Source organism: Siniperca chuatsi, linkage group LG6, assembly GCF_020085105.1.
Source record: "Siniperca chuatsi isolate FFG_IHB_CAS linkage group LG6, ASM2008510v1, whole genome shotgun sequence".
NCBI lineage: Eukaryota > Metazoa > Chordata > Actinopteri > Centrarchiformes > Sinipercidae > Siniperca > Siniperca chuatsi.
In genome coordinates this window covers 8,635,115-8,656,713 of record NC_058047.1, presented here as the reverse complement: position 1 = coordinate 8,656,713, position 21,599 = coordinate 8,635,115, and the positions used below count along the sequence as shown (strand labels likewise).

The following is a 21,599-nucleotide window of genomic DNA, read 5'->3' as shown; positions in this document are numbered from 1 at the left end:
AAATGCTGTTTCTGCTTTCTTATCCTGTTCAGATAATATTGTTGGTGTTGCAGAAATGTACATTATACTGAATTTATCACGAAGGAAGTGATGACTTTGTATCTACAGCAAATTAAAATGGAGGCTTATCAGAAAACAGTTATGACGTACACAGTAAGACATCTTGTTATGATCAAATGTACTTATAAAAACAGGAAACACCAGACATCAAGGTCTGTCACTAATATATCCTTTTTTTTAAATGAAGGCCTGCTTCTATCTGCAGTTGAGGCAAATCAAGACCCTGGCTACTATTTCCTAATTTACAGTAGTAATACAATGAACACTTCCTGTTGCTGCTTCACATGAAAATCCTTTTATTGACAAACCACTTCCCTGTGGTTTGTTTGCTTTTACTGTGAAGCAATAGCTCATTTTTTTATGCAAACAGTGTTATGACCACTACTGACCACTCATACACTATAGAGTTAGAGATATGTAAGATAATAGTCTATACTAATATTTATTATATTGTTTTGGCCTCTGTATAAGGATTGTTATTACACATCAATCCATCCAGTAGTGGATATTCTGAATTATTACTTTAAATTCAACGAGCTGAACAGTGATCTTCTCCCTCAGCTCCCCACTGTCAACAACTAATAGCGCCAACTCATATCAGAAGTCATAGGGTAAACTCTGAAATAGCTAACTGCAATATGAAATGTTTGGATTTTGTCACCTGAGCTGAGCACACTCACTCTAGACTGTCACTTCAAAATGGAAAAAATTAGACAAAAAAAAATTATAAAAAATACACAATGAAAAAGCCAAAAAGTTGTTTTGCCCAGCTTCACTCACAGATATACTAAAAGTGTCACATCCTATATAAGAGTGTGAGTTTTCTCTACTCACATAGTAGTAGGTGTTCCAGTCAGTGGCGGCAGTGTGTGTGTGCGTGACAGGGGTTGCCGTGGCTGCCGCCGGGTGTGGCGCCCCGAGGAAGCCGGGCATTAAAGGCAGGGTGCTGTAGGCTGGGAGCACAGCAGCAGCTGGTAGGACGGCCGGTGGAGGGGGGGCGCCATTACTGACCGCGTGCAGAGAGACTCCTAGAGGCTTACACACATCTACCTCCTAGAAGAGACACCCATTGAACAACAGGTAGCAAATCAGGAAAAACACAATAAAGGAAATATTCCCCAAAGCTCTCTTAATTTTGTTGTTAGGTGGCATATTGTTTTTAAAAGCACCTCATGACTTGACAAAGTAACTGATTTGCATTCTTTTATTTATTCATTCATGTTAATCTTTCTGCCCTCTAGTGGCTATAATGAGACAGACATCTATGGATGACTCAAATAGGATCACTCATTTGCCCTCTTCTGTCTGCTGTTGTATGGGTTTGTTCTTTTTCCTGAGGACAACCAGCCAAAATAAAATGCTACAAAGTCATGTCAACATAATTTCAGTTCAGCTGAATGCCAGGAAGAAACTTTATGTCCAAAACCCATCGTATCATTGTCTCCACCAACAGTGAGCCAGAAGTAGAACAGAATGTCTGCCACGCAACAAACTCCATGGCTGCATCTTCAAGCAAACACACACACACAGCCTACAGCAGCAGATAATCCTGGACCTGGCTTCTCAGGGTGTGTGGAGATGTCTGGTATCAGCTGCTGGGTGCAGAGTGATGTGTTCCCTCTAACAGGGTATCAGTGTCTTAGAGAGAGGTCACTTTCTCCAAATAAACATGCAGACAAACTGCACGTACACACCAGCATGCTGTTCTGAGATCATTTACACTGCGTCCGCAGGACAGGATGCAGTTTGACTCAAATATTCAAGTTAGGTTTAAAGATCTCCTGTTTTGTATGGAGCCCGTCAGGTATCATGGATCAAATTTTCTGATAATTTGTACAAAATAATTAGTAATTTGTATGCTGGGATTAATAACTTCTGCCAATGAATTAGCAATTAATTGTCTCGGACTAATAATTTTGTGCCCTTGAAAGATGTGCTGTCAGTAGAGTAGAGTAAAGCTTTAATGTCTCCAAGGGGCAAATTGGCTAGCAAACAGCAGTCAATAATAGTAAATATCTGGTACAACAGTGAATAAAATCGCAATCTATACAATACATACACAAATAAACACAAGTACACAGGTTAGCGCCAACATCACTGTTGTCATTTGTCAAGAGAAAGAAAAGGGGGTAACGTATCACATCCACAGCTCGTCATGTCTTAATAAAGCCAGCAATGTTATGTACTCCATGTCTGAAAAGGGCTATAGAGTGCTCTTTGCTGGCCATCCTTTGCTGCTATGTGTCAGGTCATGGACAATCTTGGGTGGCCCAGTTAATGTGGACATACTGTTCTCTGAGTTTTGGCTGTCAAACACAACGTTGCATTATCTTTTACCATAAAACCATATGCTGGGCCTGATGCATGCTGATAACTGAAGTGAGTACATGTAGGAACTCTGTATGAGTTCAAACTGCTGTTTGAGGGTTAAGAATCAGAATCAGAAATACTTTATTGATACCCGAGGGGAAACTCTTTCGTTACAGCTGCTCACCATCACGTCAATGCACACAGGAATAGAAGTAATAAGCAAATCAAAATATAATACACTATAATACAGGTAAGATAAATTAAGTACAAAGTGGATATAAGTATAAAATTAAAATAAGTGTAAAGTACAAAGTGGATTTACCGGTTGATGATAAGTATGTACGGTATAATAATACAATGTAATAATATAAGTAATAAGTAATAGTGCATGTACTGTCAAATAGACTGGGGGTTATGGTTAGAATTATGTTTTGGTTGGGGTTAGGCACGCGTGTGTGTATGTGTGTGTGTATGTATGTACCTTGGTGGCGTAGGCCTGGTTGGCTGTTGCAGGCTGGGAGTAGTACTGAGTGACCGCCTGCATGTAGGAATTGTAATCCCCGTAGGTTGACACTGGCGGAGCCTGGAACACAAGAAGGTTATTTTACAAATGCTGAAGGAGTCATTTTTGAAAGTTTTTATTGTATTTTTAAGTAAAGATCCAGGAATTTATCTGTATTTATTATAAATAATTAAAAAGGTACAGTTCGGTGAAAAAAACCCCATCAGTTTCAATCTTTGTTTCTTTCTTTTGTTTTAATTTGTTTGTGACTTTAGTGAAATCCGGTTGATATGCATCATCTTTAGTGTTTTTTCTCGCTTCACTTACTATAAGTGAGAACATATTCTGAGCTGAACCACCAGAGGATCCTGTTTTCTGTGACTTTAAGTGAACAGTGTCCCAGTTTGATGTGAGGAGACATATGATGAGCCATAATTTTGCACACACAAACACACATAACTGCACACACTGAATCCCACACAGTTACAAATGAGTGTGTGTGTGTGTGTGTGTGTGTTACCTGTGTGTGCTCCTTGGTGTAGTCTGTGGCTGTGCTGTCCTGTGGAGCAACAGTGGAGTAGGTGTGAGCTTGTGCTGCTTGGTAGTGCTGGTACCACTGCTGCATGGCCTCCTATGGTGGGCACACACAGACACACACACACACACTTCAGCAAACATCAGGTGAAGAGCAGCTGGAGCAGACAGATGAATGTTTGCTCAGTAATTTTTTTTTGTCCTTGCTGATTTTGCCTCCTTTATTTCTGTCTCTTTCTCTTTCTTTGTCACTCATTAACTACTGTTCCTGCTGGCGGCTCTCCCCTGTTCCTCTCCTTTGTCTTGTCTTTCCAGACAAATTAAACCAAGCGTTTTATTGGTTATCTAATCATGATTCATTTGTTTGGATGAGTAGATTGTAATTAACATTTAAAATTGGGTTTGTATCGTGCTGCAAATATCAGATATGTCACTTGCTGCTGGAGGAGGCACAACTACTGTGTGAGAGAAACAGAGTGACAGAGAAAGAAAGAAGAGAGAGAGAGAAAGAAAGAGAGAGAGAGAGAGAAAGAAAGAAAGAAAGAAAGAAAGAAAGAAAGAAAGAAAGAAAGAAAGAAAGAAAGAAAGAAAGAAAGAAAGAAAGAAAGAAAGAAAGAAAGAAAGAAAGAAAGAAAGAAAGAAAGAAAGAAAGAAAGAAAGAAAGAAAGAAAGAAAGAAAGAAAGAAAGAAAGAAAGAAAGAAAGAAAGAAAGAAAGAAAAGAAAGAAAGAAAAGAAAGAAAGAAAAGAAAGAGAAAAAGAAAGAAAGAAAAAGAAAGAGAAAGAAAGAAAGAAAGAAAGAAAGAAAGAAAGAAAGAAAGAAAGAAAGAAAGAAAGAAAGAAAGAAAGAAAGAAAGAAAGAAAGAAAGAAGAGAAAGAAAGAAAGAAAGAAAGAAAGAAAGAAAGAAAGAAAGAAAGAAAGAAAGAAAGAAAGAAAGAAAGAAAGAAAGAAAAAGAAAGAAAGAAAGAAAGAAAGAAAGAAAAAGAAAGAAAGAAAGAAAGAAAGAAAGAAAGAAAGAAAGAAAGAAAGAAAGAAAGAAAGAAAGAAAGAAAGAAAGAAAGAAAGAAAGAAAGAAAAAGAAAGAAAGAAAGAAAGAAAGAAAGAAAGAAAAAGAAAGAAAGAAAGAAAGAAAGAAAGAAAGAAAGAAAGAAAGAAAGAAAGAAAGAAAGAAAGAAAGAAAGAAAGAAAGAAAGAAAGAAAGAAAGAAAGAAAGAAAGAAAGAAAGAAAGAAAGAAAGAAAGAAAGAAAGAAATGCAGACTGCCAGGAGGGAGGATTCATGACTAGTTCAGAGTGGAGTGTTGAGAGAGAGGAAGGGAGCAGGGACAGATGGAAAGACACAGCGCTCCCTGCCAAATCCTCTCTCATTTTGTCTGTCCAAATATCCAAACCCATTCTCATCTCTTCCACCTCCCTGCCTCCCCTAGTCACAGCTCACTCTGTCACTGCTGCACTTATCCATCCACTCCTTATGTATCCATCCATCCACTATCTATTCAGCCACCATCCCTCTCTCTCACATTTTGGGCCGAGTAACACTTAACACAATTGTGAACAGGCAGACCTACATCCATGCATCTATCACCATATTTCTTCATTTGGTTCTCTGTACAGTGTGTCTATGTGTGCTGCAGTACCTGCGTGTAGGCCTGGTTGTATTGGCTGTAGTCAGTGGAGGTATCAGTGGTGTACGGAGCTGTTGTTGTAGCTGTTGCGCTGTGGGAGAAGGAGCCGGAGCCCTGGGAGACAACGGGAACAACCGAGGTGCCGTACACCCCGGAGCCAGGCTGTCCTCCCTGGGCTTTACTCCCCACTGACCCTGAGCAACAGCGGAGGGAATCATGGAAGAGGCACAATGAAATAGATAATATTTTGGGTAATCACGCTAATATAGGCATTAACATTGCAAAATATCTCAAAGGAATACTCCAACAGACATCTATCTGCTTGTGCCCTTGAAACTTGGCTCTGGAAAGTTTGCGGCTTGCTCCTTAATGGACAACGGCAGCTGTAGTCTGTTTAGATTAACAACAGTTAATGTTCCAGGAGCATGATCCCCTTCTCCAAAGTTGACCTGTATCTTCAATATGTAGCAAACAATCCTCGCTCAGCTTGCAGAAGACCTTGGGAGCTATGAATAGGTGATAGTGTGACACAGAAGCAGTGTATTTAGCACTGTTATGGAGAAACATGTGGAGTGTTTAACATACTGAACATACAGACCAACGTCAGATGGGTGATTATGCTCCAGGAGGGTTTTAAAGGAACAGTTCAACATTTTGGGAAAATATGCTAATTAGCTTTTTGCCGAGAGTTAGATGAGAAGATTGATACCACTCTCATGTTTGTACGTTAAATTTGAAGCTACAACCAGCAGCCGGTTAACTTAGCTTAGCATAAAGACGGGAAACAGCTAGCCTGACTCTGTGCAAAATTAAAAAATCTGCCTACCAGCACCTCTAACACTCACTAATTAACACGTTGTATCTTGTTTGTTTAATCTGTTTAAAAACCAAAGTGTAAAAACAGTAAGTGTAAGTTGTGGTTTTACGGGAGGAGGTTAAGTGGCACTATTTCTTGTCCTTACATGAAGGAAACTTTGTAGAAGCACCTTTCAACCCTACAGTCAGTCAGTCAGTCAGACTTTGATACTCAAAAGATTGATTTTTGGAGGAGTATTCCTTTAACAAGAGTCACATATAGTCCTATTTTTCTTAATAGAGGTGAAAGAGTTTTATCATGAGCCAACCTAACTTGTTTCCTGTTGAAAAAATGTATTAAAAAAATCCACTAAGTAAGCATCTTCATATTAGTGGTTATTAGTGATCACTTTATTTTCTATGTTTAAATGTACAACACTGAGGAATTTATATGCTTTTGCCGAAAGAGAACTACCTTAATACAGCTGATGGCACATACAATAGGATAAGATAAAAAAAAAAAATGTTTGCCTTCATTTGTTGTGTGTTAGTGTGCTCACCTTGCAGAACCACCCCTGGCATTACACTGGCCAGGTTCAGGTAAGGATTGGAGGGCAGTCTGACTTCTTTAGGAGGATCCCCCAACAGAGAGCTCTGACCACTGCTTACCTAAAGAGAGAGAAAGAGATTTAAATGGTATTATTCACAGTACAATTAGGAGGTCTTGCAGATCAAAGAAAACATACGTCTAAGTTTTTAGACGTTTTTTTTTGTTGGTTTTTTTTACAACAAATTTAATTACTGGTCAGTCTGCCCTTCAACCTCTGATCTGCCACTTTGCGTCCTCTCTATACTCTTAACTTGGATTTGGATTACATCTGGGGTTGCAAAAATAATACTGTGGCCTGTGCTGCCAGGTATGTTACTGCGAAAGTAAATTTACCTCAACCATACCAACAACGATGTTTTTAACGTTGCAAAGATTCTGATGAGGTGCTGAAGAGCTGACAAGGCTGTGGAAACCTGGGAGGATTGTACTCTGTTAATTACACTTTCCCTCCATTAAAGAGACTTTAGAGAAGACCGTGCTGGGACTGGAAACAGTTCCCCTAAGAACTTCAGCGCTGTTTATTATTTCTGTGCACTGACTTATTATGGATGTTGTTAGCATAGCAGTGCTTTATTTAAACCAGACCTAGTCAAAGAAATGTAGAGGAGCACAAAAGCAGACAGGTATTCAGTGTGTGCAGAAAGGCATACAGGTGAACAGGCATGGGGCAGGTAGACAGGCTGACAGGGCAGAAGAAAGAAGACTGGGCAGGCTTATCAACCGTAACTAGGCACAGCAGGTCTGTCGAGCTTTAGATTTCTTCACATGTTGAAGCGATGTGCATGGGGCTGTAGTAAAGAGTGACAATGGGAATTTAAAGAGTTTGGAAGGTGGTGTCTTTTTTTGCCTTTCTAAAACAAAACACACAACAGCAAAAGTGTAAGGGACTAAACACTGTGTTTATCTGCTTTAATGTAAAAGCTAACTGGCTAACTACCTACAGTAGTAACTAATAGTTGCTTCCAAGGCCGAGGAGCACATCATTAACTTAATAAATTAGTGTGTGGGGTTAGAGGGCTGGAGGACTGGCATACTCACCATGTAGTATTTCCACACTGTGTGGAAGCCAATCATGGATGTTCAGGCTAACGTTAACAACTACATTTATACTTCAGCAACTCCAGCCAATGTTACCAGGGATAGTCTTACGTTTGGTAAACACATCAGTTAGCCTTTTCTCTTGTAACTTTAAAGTTAAAATGCACTGTTTGAAAACGTAAATAAGTATGTGAGCTTAGCAGCCAAACAGGGTTAGAAAGAAATATCTGGTCTGACTCTCGTCTTTTGTTTTCTATATTTTTTCCTTAGGTTACTAATTATTAATACTAGGATTAACTAGCTCTACCCTGCAATATAACGCTGCTTCTTTATTTCTATATCTGCAAAGTAACATAAATCATCAGCTGGAGAGGACGCTAACTTTTTGCCTGGGACATGTAGCTTTAGCCTCAGTCTGTTAGTACAATATCATGTATGTATGTTAGCCATCATGTGCACATTTAGGACCCTTTTACAAGATTCTCCTTTTAAAATGAGTTCACTGAAAACAATGAAGTCAAACTCATGAAACTAGAGTTGGCTTATATTAGCTAGCTAGTTAAAGCTGATACAATCTCCCAGTAACAGTTGTCATTTCATTTGGCAAAATTGAAGGTTACAGGCTAGAAATGAGAAGCTGCTTTTGTCTACCTCTGTCTGAAATCAAGGACCCATTGTTCCACAAACTACTAAGAATTTTGAGCGGAAAATCCACCACCATTATCACTGGAAACTGCAAAAGTGCTGAAAGTGCAAGAACGGAAAGCTTGACAGGTGTAGCAACAGTAACTAAGGGGGGCGGGGCTTAGCACTCATTAGATGATTATCAAAATAGTTGTCGATTAATTTTCTGTCAACCTGAGAGATTCAGAAGTGACAAAGAATAATGCAAAATGCAGAAGTGGAGGGAGAGTGGGGTTATATTGCCCAGTGGTGTGTATTTGCTGTGTGTGTGTTCACTGTGCTCACCATGCTAGGCAGGGGGCAGCCATCTGAGTTACTGTGCAGGCCTGCTGACGTATAAACTCCTCCAGGGGGCATAGGTGGAGGCGGGCCAAGGCCTGAGTTACTTATACCCAAGGAATAGCTCTGTCCCTGCTGATGGGAGCTCACCATGGTCCCAGGAGGAGCTGGCTGCCTGTCACTTAAGGTGGTGGCGGAAGAAGAAGAGGAGGAGGAAGCACAAGGGTTTGTGGAGATAGAATGGGTGCTGTTTTGTTCTCCCCCTCCAGCTCGACCCTGGAGGTATGGCATCACACCTGCTGCTGATACCACTACTGTGGCATTGTGAGTGGACGATGGTACGGACTCCTGGCACAACTCTGTAAGATGAGAGGAAAGGAAAGAGAAGGAAAGAAGAAGACAGAGAAAGGAAGGGAAGGAAAGGAGAAGAAAGGACACAAAAAGGAAATTAAATGAGAAGAAATAAAGTAAAGGAAAGAAAAACAGGGAAGACATCAAATATAACAGACGCACAGAAAAGTTAAGGAAAGAGAAGGAACGGAGAGAGAAGGAAAAGAAATGAAAACAAAGCAAAAGGAAGTAAAAGGAAGGAAAGACATAAAATACAGCACAGAGGAACAATGTAAAGGAAATTAAGGGAAGGAAAATGAAAGTAAGGAGAGGAGAGATGCCCGATAAACACGTGAAATGGCTTTTACTGATGACCATCAGAATCACTCAGATGGCTGGAAACTCAGCTCAGCCTGACCGTCTCTGTAGAGCCAGCAGTAATATTTGAGAATGGGTTTCCTGCTCATACATCACTTATCATGTTTATTTACAGCCTGGCACTTTGCTCCACACTCCCAATATTTCACTCACTCCAGGGTTTAATAAAACACAAATATGTACACACATACATATACACAAGCACAAAAATACATACACAGACATAAAAGCATGAACACATATAATGTAAAGATGCGCGAGCACACACACACACACACACACACTAAAGGTGAACACACACACACAATCACACTTATTATAAATCCAATATTGCTGTGACAAATGGCCTCCAGAGCACAATAAAAGAAATCAGCTCTAACAAGCCTTAAGCTAACAATCCCAGCAGACACTGATGAAACTGATAAAAGCCTCACATTACAGACACACACACAGACTTGCAAACTCATACACACAATCAAAGACGAACACACAAATAAATACAACAGCACACATACACACAGTCTGTTGTATATAATTTCCATTTCTCAGCTGGAGATTTGAATTGTAATTGCCCTGCAGTTTCCTGGATGTGTTGTACAGTAATGTTCAACTGTGAGACATTAGGGAATCTGCAGAGGGGAAACCCTGACACCTGACATTAACATTATGATTGAGGGTTATTTACATCTCCTTTTACATGTATATCACCCTCTTCTTCTGTGTTTACATCCTTTTTGCACCAGTTATTGCTCAAAACATTCCCAGCTGCTTTTTTCATTTTTATATATTACACACACAGACACACACACACACACACGTCCTTTTTACAGCAGAGAGAAATACATGAGAAAATACAAATACTGAGGTATATTATGTACTTTCTTTGCGGCATGAAACAGGTGGTCTCAGCTTGGGTTTATGGAGGCTTATTTTTCAAACCAAAATTTTGGTTTGTGTAACATGAAGTTACATACCTGTACAGCTTGCTTATCTTAACAGCCTTAACAGGATATTGGCTTTGAGTTGAAGCACATTGAACAACGAGGCTGTCAAGATTTAACCATGAGGGTAAATCTAAGAGGTTAAAGTTCTGTTTTTGGTGGAGGCAAGAGGGTGAATGGTTTTTATTCCACCTGCTTTACTTTGACATCAACAAAAAAAATAATAATTTAATAATTTTGTTTCTCAGTATGATACAGTCCTCTTTTATGTGCTTTGCCCATGTTTAGTCAAAACAGTGTACGCCCTGCTCACTGTTGGGGCAGTCTACACAAAGCTGGTCATACAAATCCCTTAAAATATGCTTATAATATCAAATGGTGTTGAAAAACTTGGTTTTTATGATCTTTTACAGATCTTATTTGAAAAGCAAAAAGTTCTAGCTAAACCTACATAATTTTAACATCAATAAATCATGACTAGATTCATTTTGAGACCTTGGTATAAATAAAAAGCAAGACCATCACCGATAAGCTGCACAGCCACTACCAGCCTTGATCTGACATCAATGTTTGTGCCACTTGGTCATATGAGATTGTTTTACAGCACAAAACAGAAACAGGGTGCTGTTATTGCAGCACTAATTAATCAAAAGTTTCCAGGTGCTCGTGCAATGGCAGATGACAGAAGAAGTGAAAGAAGAATCTGATAAACACAGCATTAACAAAAACACCGGTGAGAGACGTACTGTAGGTCTCAATATGGTCTAATTAGTTTGCAGTAATTACACCAAGTCATCCGACAAGGGCGTACCGATACTCTGCCCTGCTCACCTGTAGGAGAGTCTCCCAGGAGGCCTTTCCCCAGCGGCACAAGGCCTGGAGGCCGCAGAGACAAAGCTTTCTGCATGAGCAGCCTGGACGGGTCCCCGAGCAGACTGGAGACCTGTGGAGGAGAGAGAAGGAGATGGAAGAGCATTATGTAAAGACAGAAGGAGAAGGAAGACAGAGTGGAGGGGAAAAGTTATCAAAAGAAAAAAGGGAGAAGGTGGAGAGAGAAGATGAGGAGGAGAAACGGACAAGAATCCGGGAGGGAAACGAAATATAAACAAGACCATGGTAGAAGCACATAATGCTGTGTACTGTAATACACACATATACGATTTTATGAATACAACTTATAAAAACAGCAGCTCTGCCTGTAGCAGTGACTGTTCAAGTATCATGCACATACATTTCACTATAGACATGAAAGAATATACACTACAGAAGAACTTAACTGTACATTAAGTGTATACAGTATATATTATCATTATCTTTTTTCCTTTCTTAAATTCCCCTCTGCACTATTACAATTGTATATATTATTTGAAAAGCAAGAAAAAGAAAAAGCCAAAGGGATTCAAAAGAGAAAGAAAGATAAATATGCACAGTATTCTCCTTCTCTGGATTCTGAATTGTCATCTTCCAGTTTCTAAAACAACTTCAAATATTCCAAACATCAGTCCCTGTGACTTTTAACCTTTACTTCTGTAATTAAAGAAAACACAAACACAAGAGACATTTTAAAATATGCAAATCAAAATGTGGAGGGAAATTTCAAGACCTCAAGGTCTTCCTTTAAACAGAAAAGAAGCAATTAGGTTTGCGTGATTTTCGGGTTATTTGGTTTCATTACGCATCAAGTGGTGAAGATGAAAATGTAAGGGCACATATGCACATGCCCACAACTATGTTTAACCCTCACCACTAACCTATGCAAATGATCAAACACTCTCTCTCTCTCACACACACACACACACACACAAACAAACAAACAGGTGTCTTACGCTGCTGATGCGTTTGTCTTTGATGTGTAGAAGCTGTTGCTGTGCGAGCTGCATATGCAAGAGGTTCTGGAGGACTAGCCCATTACCAAGCATAGCACTCTGCGAGGTAAAGGAAAATAGACATTATTGTAACAAACACATCAACACACACACACTAAAAAAATAGATGATAACATCAACAGATGCTGATGTTATTGTGACCTGGTGCGCTTTTCCCAGTGTGAGCAGAGCTGTGGTGAGAGGAGGTCTGAGGAACGGCAGGCTGGCGTGACGCCCGTACTTCCCTAAAAACAGACAAACAACAAATGAAAACATCAATCAGTACTTTTCTTTGTGACTTTCTTTTCCAAGTTTTGTTTTCCACTAATGCATTAATCAATCATCCTTTCAACAGGCATACACAGGCAGAATTATTAGTCAGACAACCAATCCATCAGTCATTTACAGCACATTTCAAATGATCACACGGCCTTCTGTTTTATAACAGGCACAAGTAAAGCAATATTGGGATATTATGTTAGCACAAAGCAAATTGCCTCCCTCATAAACTACTTTTATCCATTTTAAAATTACATTTTGATGTTGAAGACACATTTGAAAACAAGCTCAAACAAACAACAACTACAAAAATCAATAGAGAAAAGAAAAGCAGAAAAATGCAAAATTCAAACTTCAAACTGCGTCGATGGTACTGACAGTTTCCTCAAAAACAATAGAAACTAACTTCAGCCTCTAACTGGTTGCTTTTCACAATTCAGGAAATGTTTGTCTGTATCTGTAAAATGCAAAAAAAAAAAAATGTGCTGCTGTACTGATGAGGCAGTTTAAAGAAAATTAAAACATATTCCTTGTAATGTAAAGAACGAAATGGCTGTGAAACATGCTGAACTATGAGATGACTTCAGTGCATTTATAAAAGATGGCAGTCACAGTGAAAAATGACACAATGTTTTTTCCTCTGTGTATTCTACCACCATTTTCAGTTGGTTGTTCTGTTGCTATAGCAACCGCTATTGGTACAGTTCTTCAGCAGTTTAACTGACATTGTTTCATCCACCATTTTGTGAGATCTGCAGTTGATAGGCATCTTTAATCTCCTTACCAAATGCCTTTGTTGGAGCTTTATAGTTAATTTCCTAATTAATTTTTTTTTGTGATCAGTTTAGTGCTAGCAAGAGTTATATTCTCAATCAATCAATAGCTATAACTGTTATACTATAGCTGAAAGAGGCTAATGTGTTGCTAATACAACAGTTAATTTACTGTTGGGCTGACTATTTTACACTTTTTACTTTTACACATGTGGACTCTGTGTGTATGTTTACTAGATTAATTACCGTGTTGTACTTATACAGTGATAGAATAAGTAGCCTACTCAGATCTTTTACTTACTAAGGTATAGTAGCAATACCACAATGTAGAAATACCTTGTTACAAGTAAGTCAAGTATATTATAGCCTAATATCAGAAATCACAAATTTGCCTCAAGGGGCTTTACAATCTGTACAGTATACGACATGACAAGAAAAAGTCATGCATTCAAAATTTTAGTATTAGCATCAAAATATACTTAAAGTACCAAAAGTAAAAGTACTCATTATGCAGAATAGCCTATTTCAGAATCAGATATATTTCTGGATTATAATTATTGATGCATTAAGGTGTAGCTACATCACTTTAATGTTGCAGCTGGTAAAGGTGGGGCTAATTTCACTTCAACTTTACACACTGCAAACTTGTGAAGCTTATCTTAAACTATAATAATACATCACATTTTATTATTAATCTGAATCTGCAAAGTAAAGTTATCATAAATGTTGTGGAATAAAAAGTACAATATTTGAGTCAAAGAATAAAGTAGTGGAAAATGGAAATACTCAAGTAAAGTAAAAGTAACTTAAAATTGTACTTAAGTACAGCACTTGAGTAAATGTACTTAGTTATTTTCCACCACTGACTTCCTACAGGGATTTAATGTTGATCTTTCACCGATGATTCTGTGCTTCTTCAGGCATGACAGACTAATTTACAGTTAGTCTAGACCTTTGTGAATCCAGTTTTCTTGCTACTGTTTTTATTCATTTTTATAGTACCTTTGGTTTATCTGTTGTTTATGGTATCTCATGATTATATTTTTTGTAGTCGCTATTATTGAATTTGTTGTTTTCAGTTTCTTTTGCTTCAAGTGAAAACCTCAAAGGCCAACTGCTGTCTTTAACCTTTATTGGAAGTGTTTTTAGCTTGCTGCATAGCTATGATCAAGACAACCTGGATGGTGCGAAATACAATGAAATGGTTACAGATGTGCATGTTTGTGCACCAATAATTGTGGTCTTTTCTTCCAAAAAGAATCAAGTAATGAATAAACAACAGTTATCTTCTGCTGTTTATGCTAATCAAGTCTGGAGGAAGAAGAAGTGCCACCAAATATGGGTTGCTATAACTAGTTCAACACCCTGTGTGGTTTGTTCTTTGCAGAATAATTTGAATTGTTGAAATATTGAAAACGAGCAGTTACACTGTATTTTTTTCATCAGTGGACTCCGAATCACCATGGCAACAACAAGAAGTAAGTTTGTGTTTACTGGCATTAATTAATTCTTACTAGTAGTGGTTTGTTGTTTTTAAGCTACAGCTTTTTATTGAATGAAAAAACCGTGTTTAGATTTCCGAAGTTTGGGAGGGTTTGCCCACGTTCACACACTTAAACAAATCTCATATCAGCAAAATTGGTCACAAGGCATCGATCACCTTCAGGTGATTGCCACCCCACAGCTACACAAATACAGTACACACCCCCTTTCTTTGGCTTTTGTGTGCATGTGTGAATCACAATGTCTCCTCATAATAACTGTAAGTGTCAATGCTAATGGTAGCTTCCACCAGAATAGGTAGAGAAAGTTTAACATTTAATCAAGGTCCTAATTTTAGACTTTAATTGTGCGTGCTCTTCTTTAAGAGAGCTCCCCCACCTCACCCATCTTCTCTCCTTCCTGTTCTCATTTGTTCCGCTAATGTCACACGATTTCATTTTAATACCTGATTAGCCATTCATCAAATAACGAAGCCGTTGAAGAGGTGATTACAGTATATAGGAGGGCCCAGCAGAGGGGCAGACTCGTACAGTGGATCTTCGATAATCATCCAAGCCCCTCAGGAGCGAAAGACTACTCAAAAGAACATGTTCAGGACACCGATTTGCTTTAAAATCTCAAAGATTATTCAAAATGTGCAGCTTACATGCAAATTTGATATAATATGCTATTTTCAAGTTGAAAGTTTTTATCTGTATGTTACTAAGGGAACTGCACCAGCTGCAAACAAAATTTATGAACAATAAACAAAAATAAGAGATGTCAGCATTTAAAAAAAGCTGCAAATTCTGATTCTGCAGGTTGCAGTTTTGCTTTTAATAATAGAGTTGCGAAGTGGCAGGAGCTACTTTGTACTTTGTTTTGATAAGTGCTCTATAAATAAATAAAGTTTCATTATTATTATTATTACTTTGGGGTGCGCCCTGGATGTAAAAGTCATTTTTTCCATAGACAACGTTATGTGACTCACAGTTGAATGAACAGTACAAAATATTAACAACAATAATTCTTTGATTAAAAAGTCAAAAAGGTACAAGCCTGTGTACATAAACCCTTTGAGGGAGAAGTTGAATATGACTCGCAAGGTGCATTTTGGCAAAAACATCCAATCAGAGAGCTTAAAACTCTGTTAGGTGTGCCGCTACCACCTGGTGAAAGCTTTTAGATTATGATGTTGAAAAAACTGAAAACACAATCTGAAGCTTAAATCAATTTAGTTTTGGATTCAGCAATTATAGCACCATGTTTTATTCACAAATTAAACAATGAAGCGTCTTCAATTTGCTACCACTCTGATTTGTGCCTCTGACTGGCTCTTCCTCCATAGCAACAGAGGCCGAGGTTCACGGGTAGTGTAATATTTAGATCTGTCATGCCACACTGACGTTCAAAACATAAAATACTTCCAGAACACGAGGCCCTCCCACTTTGCAGCTCCATATACTGCATCATGTGTCTTGGATCAAACTTGTAAACATTTAAAAAGGTAATCATGTTTTGTATTCAACAAACAAATCTTGAATCAAGGTCCACTTACTAGCATTTTCACAGCGCTTTCAACCACATTTCACAGTCTTCCTCGGCGGATGTTAGGTCATAGCCATTTTATAGATTTCTACACTTTAATATAATGTCTTTCCATTCATGTGATTCTATTTTTTTCTAAATTTCTATATTCTTTACTACGAGAACATTGTATTGTATTTTGAAACATTTATTCGTTACAGGTCCTTGCTTTAGTGTTTATGTAGACTTGTGTTTAATCATTTAATGAGTGTGGAGATAGACTTGCAGGACAATATTACAGTGAGGCAGGTGGGCGAGGCCTAACCTTGTCTGTACCTTTTGTTATTATTTTCTTATAATCACACTGCTGTCATTTCACTGTACAGGCCGTTATATGTTCTCCTGACCAAACTTCAATTGGATGTGTGACATCTCCAGATGGGCCAGTTGATCTCTATCAACACTCCTCTCTAGTGCACTCCCATCCATTTCAGCTCTTTATGCAGTATATCAGGGCAAGCTATGAGATTACCACTTTGCCAGCGCAAGGTTGTTGCACTTGAGCTACACTAATAGCCCGAGGTGTTGTACACTACATGATATATGCTGATGAAAGTCATTATGTATCATTCAGAGGGCTAAAAGAAATCGTGAAAAAATGACTGGGCATATCACAAATTCAGACTGCGTAAAATAATGTATGTATATCATAACGTCTGGGGTTTTAGTTGTAAGACTTATAACTGAATGAAAAGCTGATCCATGCTTCATGCAGCAGCGCTTGTCACTGTCATTCACAGTCATACCTCCTCTTTTCCCAGTGTGGTACGGTCTCATGAGGATCTGCAGGGCAGCAGGATTGGTCATACTGGTCAACAGCTGGGCTAGGTTGGGTTCTGGTAGCAGACCTTTCCTATTACTCAGAATCTGGAGAACAACAAAATACACACACATACACAAGTTAGAGGAAGAAAAGTGAGAGAGAGAGAGAGTGTGTGTGTGTGTGTGTGTGTGTGTGTGTGTGTGTGTGTGTACAAAGTGTGTGTTTTGATCTTGTCATTAGGAGTCCCTGATGGCTGTGGTAATCATTACACTAGTTTACATCATCGGAAAATGTCTGCAATGTCAGCAGAGGGGAGTCGATCTGGGAGACAAAGTAAAATAAGCAAGAAAGAGAGAGAGGGGGACACAGCTGTTTGAGAAACAGAAAAGGAGCAGGAGGGGAAAAGGGACAGGGAAATGTGTGGGGAAAATGTGAAAAACAAGGCAGAAGAAGAGTAGAAAGAGGAGGGAAAAAGTAGAGGCCACTTTTCAGACGTACACTAATTCATTCTCTACCAATGTTATATGTTGACATCATGTTTAGAAAAAACCTTGAGACATTTTTCTTTAAAAGTTGCGGCAATCTGCTGCAAGCTGGCTGAGAAATCACACTATGAGTAAAGACACAAACAAGACCATCTTATGAATATCTTACATATGAAGTTTTAGTGTACAGTGTGCAAAACTATCACAAGAGTAAAGCAAGTGAGACTTTAAAGCCAATGAAAACATGGTTTCAAATTTGTTATGAAATTCACAACAATCAACAAAATTGAGAAAAAACAATATTGGTAAGTATTATTTATTAGGAGTGTAACACTCAAAAACTCTACTTGATACGGACTGTGTGGGTGTGGTTTTGATTTGATTAACAGTGGTCTGGCAACATAAGCAAACAACTGTCATCAGATTTTTTCACCTTTATTAGACAGCTAACAGTATATAGACAGACACTAAGGGAAACGAGTGGAAAGAGGGGCTGGTATGACATCCAATAAAGGTCCCCTGCCGAAAATGAAGCAGGTACAGTATATGGTTTATGTCTTAACCTTTCATCTACCAGGAGGTTGAGGTGTTTTAAAATGTTACTGGGTCCTACTGTAAGTAGGAAGAGGGAAATAAGAGTCTGTACCACTGCTACTAGAGTCTCCGACCTCAACCCGTCAGTATGTATCTATTTAGCACAGCTCACTTACTTGTTGTGTTGCCCAGGTTTTAGTTACTTTGTGTTTTGTACTTAATGTGTCTCACAATGTTGTTGTAGCTGCATGTTCTATTGAATTCTGTTCTCAGCACACACGAAAGGCACGTTTGACTCTTTCTGTGTTTCCCCTGTTAACAGCAAAGATTACATTTCATTTGACATGAGCTGGATTCCCTGGAACTAAACGGATCTCTGCTGAATTGCTTTTAATCGAAAGACATACTGTAAGGCACATTCCCAAATAAGAATTCAATCAGCAATTATGCTGCGAAATTTAATTCATCAGACTCAAATGGAAACCTATTGAATTAGACTGCGTCAAATGAATGGAGCAGCCCGTGCTCTGGTAGATCCTCCTCAGCACTGACAGTGTGCCGGCAGTACTCGCTGGCTGGCCCAAAGACACGGCTATTTAAAACAACATTAGCTGGATGGTGATATTTCTTCCTCGTCTGCCTCTGAGCTACAGCATGACTTCAGCTCAAGTCAACCTCGTTTCCTCCCTGTCACATCCTGAAGAGAGAGCATTACTGACGGGGATGCAGTGGTTTCTGACTCCAGCCTGTCGGCAAGAGAGGAAGAGGAGAGTCTGGTGCATACATACAGTATGTGTATTTGTGTGTCACAGCAAGAAAAATTGGACTGTGTGTGTGTGTGTGCCGGTGTTGAACAAGGCCAATCGTAGCTGACAGCGTCTTACAAGGGAAGAGAGAGAAGAGGAGGACAGGAGGAGGAGGAGAGCTCTCTCATTTCTTTTCTTTCTGCTGGGGAAAATGTCATCATGCATCATTCTGTTTGGCTGCTGGCACAAAATCCAACCACGCACTAACACACACACGCGCGGCAGGGAGGTAAGGAATCCGCGAAGAAGGGAAGGCGAGAAGTATCGCGTATGGAGAGGGATGGAGGAAGAAGAAAAAAGGAGGGAGGAGGAGGCCATCTGGTCCTCAGCGTTCACACTCACATTCACTAACTGGAGGAACAAGAGAATCGCCTCAGAGGAGAACTGTAGCCAGGAGTAGGTCTTGATCTCTTTCTGAAGGTCTGATGTTTCTTTTACCAGATGTTCACATTCACTACAATAATCTTAAATCTTAAAGGAGCCTCGGGGTACTAATGCAACCTTGCAGGTCTCAGCCTCAAACCTTTTCTGACTCTACCTCTTCCTTCTCCTTCCCTTTTCTGGTTTCTTTTTTTCAACCAATCCCCACACTTTTATTCCACTGTGTTTATATCTTCCTTCCTCTTCACGTCTGCCTCGTCTTCCTCAGCTAATTTATTCAGAAACAAATTTTCTCTCAATGTCTTATCATCCCATTTTTTTCAATTCTGACTCTGTGACCGTTACTGCTCTGCTTTTCAACCTATAAATTTCAACCTATCCATCTCAAGGCTGAAAGCATTCTCGCTCTGCAAACAGAAAATACAGCAGTCAGACATATACACATATCAAAAGTGGCAGTGTAGCAGTGTGAAATTTAAGAATGAGTAAATTGTAGCACCTTTACTGGGCTAATTTAAGTGTTGTATACAGGACGTTTTGTGAAAATTGGATTAACAGTGTTGCAGTTAGGGTATTTGAAAGCTACAAACTACAAACAAAAGCCATACACTCAGTTAGTGTAATCTAAAATATTTATCATCAGATGAGGGTAAAACAGCAAGCTGTAATGGTTTTCCATGGCATATGGGTAACTCTAATGAAACATAAAAATGCAATTCATGTGAAAATATAATTGACGATCTTCAGGCAACAGAAGCAACACTGTTATATTTTGTGTCTATAGGCTGTTCTTTCCAAATTACTACTGACATTGTGAATGAGTGCCATTATTAACTTTGGATTATTCATTAGTTTATTGGTAAAGCCATATTAGAACAAATAAGAAAACCTATTAAATCCACATCATAATATATGTATTTATTGTATTGGCTCACATACTGTAAATTATTACATTACATGAGTAAGATTACACTGATTACAATACCCTGATTTCACAATACCTAAACAAACATCTAGAAAAATATATTTAAAAAATGAAATAACATATCTAAATGTTTTAAAAATTGAGTGTAAATAAAATGACAAACTACAGTCTATTGTTGTTTTTTGGTTTGTTTTTTTATGTCTTTTGGGGTTTTTTTATATAATTTTACCATCTACCAAGAAAACCAGCATTTACCAGTTGATTGGTGTATTAACAACCATCATCAACACTCATCTAATCGGCTGGTGAAGATACTGTACATTCAGCTAACTACTAGTTTCCCTCTCGACTACCACTACTCTCCTCTACAGAGACACTCAGAGAGAAAGAGACTATGAGTCACAGAGAGGCAGGGACAGAGTCAGAAAGACAGACAGAAGTGTGAGAATGCATTCAAGACATTTAAGTCTTGTCCTTGAATGTAAGACAACCCCACTTTTTAAATTCAACATTATCTAATATTTTGGGCCAGCACAGCAGTATCCTAAAACCATTCACCACACTGTCTGTCCCTCTCTCACGCCCTTACACACACACACACACAAACTTGTCCGTACTTGTTGATTGCAAAGCCATTGAGACTCAGCTTGAAATGTTTACTTACCCACTTTTGTATCTAAATTCTGTACCTGTGAGTACGTAATTATATATAAATCCATGTACCCATGAAAAGTACAGTTCCTTTTCCACAACTGATTGGAACTTTCACTTGTATTTACATCTTGTGTGTGTAGGTCTGCTGGTGTGTGTCTTTGAATGTATGTGTGTATGTATGTAAGTATGTATAAGCGTCATACTGTGTCGCGGGCTGTGACTTTGGTTTATTTCAGGCAGCAGGAGACAGTGGAGAAGCCCAATCAGTCTATAGAACTATAATTATTATGTCAGTGCCTCTCTGCTACCACAGTACAGTGTAGGAGGGATGCCAAAGCTACAAAGACTATTTCAGCCAGAGAGTTGATGCATGTGCACCATGTCAAACCTCAGTATATATGAACACTGGATGTGCAATAACCATAATAAATTCCATAATTCCATAATAAATAGTTCTTTCTATTAAAACTGCATAGGCGGAATTGGGTGCTTTAGACTGGGGTCTCACAGGACCCTAATACATTGGTATTTTTAAAAAGCAGTAATTAAAACAGAAACAGAAAATAATGATATGAAGTCATTAGGAACAAACTGATTGACAAAGTCATGAAAAATTGAAATGAGAGAATAAAGCACCTGTGAGATATAACAAAAAGTGTACCTCCGGGGTCTGCGGGTATCCCAATGGGTCGGATAAGGGTTAATATGCTTTGTGCTGCTCTTGCGTGCATCATACTCACCATACCCTGGGCAGCGATGAGGGCAGCCAGGGTGCTTCTCCCTGAGGTGCCAGGGGTACAGAGTGACAGACGGACCTCCTGTCCTCCCACCAGCGTTCGGTCCATCTCTATCAGCACTGCCTCTGCCTGCTCTGTGCTCTCATACTCCACCACACCGAAGCCTCGGACTGGGCTGCCCTCATCCTGAGCAAGCTGGAAGATAGACAAAAAAAATTATCAGCATTCAATTATGACAACTAGCT

At 38.9% G+C, this 21,599-nt stretch overlaps 1 protein-coding gene across 1 annotated transcript in view; it reads right to left on the bottom strand.

Moving 5' to 3' along the window:
• Positions 1-21,599, bottom strand: part of raver2 (ribonucleoprotein, PTB-binding 2) — an 87,512-nt gene that overhangs the window by 7,067 nt on the left and 58,846 nt on the right. The window contains exons 6-16 of the mRNA XM_044199982.1: positions 21,358-21,549; positions 16,816-16,936; positions 12,111-12,193; positions 11,910-12,008; positions 10,915-11,026; positions 8,441-8,793; positions 6,384-6,492; positions 5,041-5,222; positions 3,393-3,503; positions 2,852-2,953; positions 895-1,113 (exon numbers count right to left, since the gene is read on the bottom strand). Of these exons, the coding sequence (XP_044055917.1) occupies positions 895-1,113; positions 2,852-2,953; positions 3,393-3,503; positions 5,041-5,222; positions 6,384-6,492; positions 8,441-8,793; positions 10,915-11,026; positions 11,910-12,008; positions 12,111-12,193; positions 16,816-16,936; positions 21,358-21,549 (1,683 nt within the window). The remainder of the gene's footprint in view (positions 1-894; positions 1,114-2,851; positions 2,954-3,392; positions 3,504-5,040; positions 5,223-6,383; positions 6,493-8,440; positions 8,794-10,914; positions 11,027-11,909; positions 12,009-12,110; positions 12,194-16,815; positions 16,937-21,357; positions 21,550-21,599) is intronic.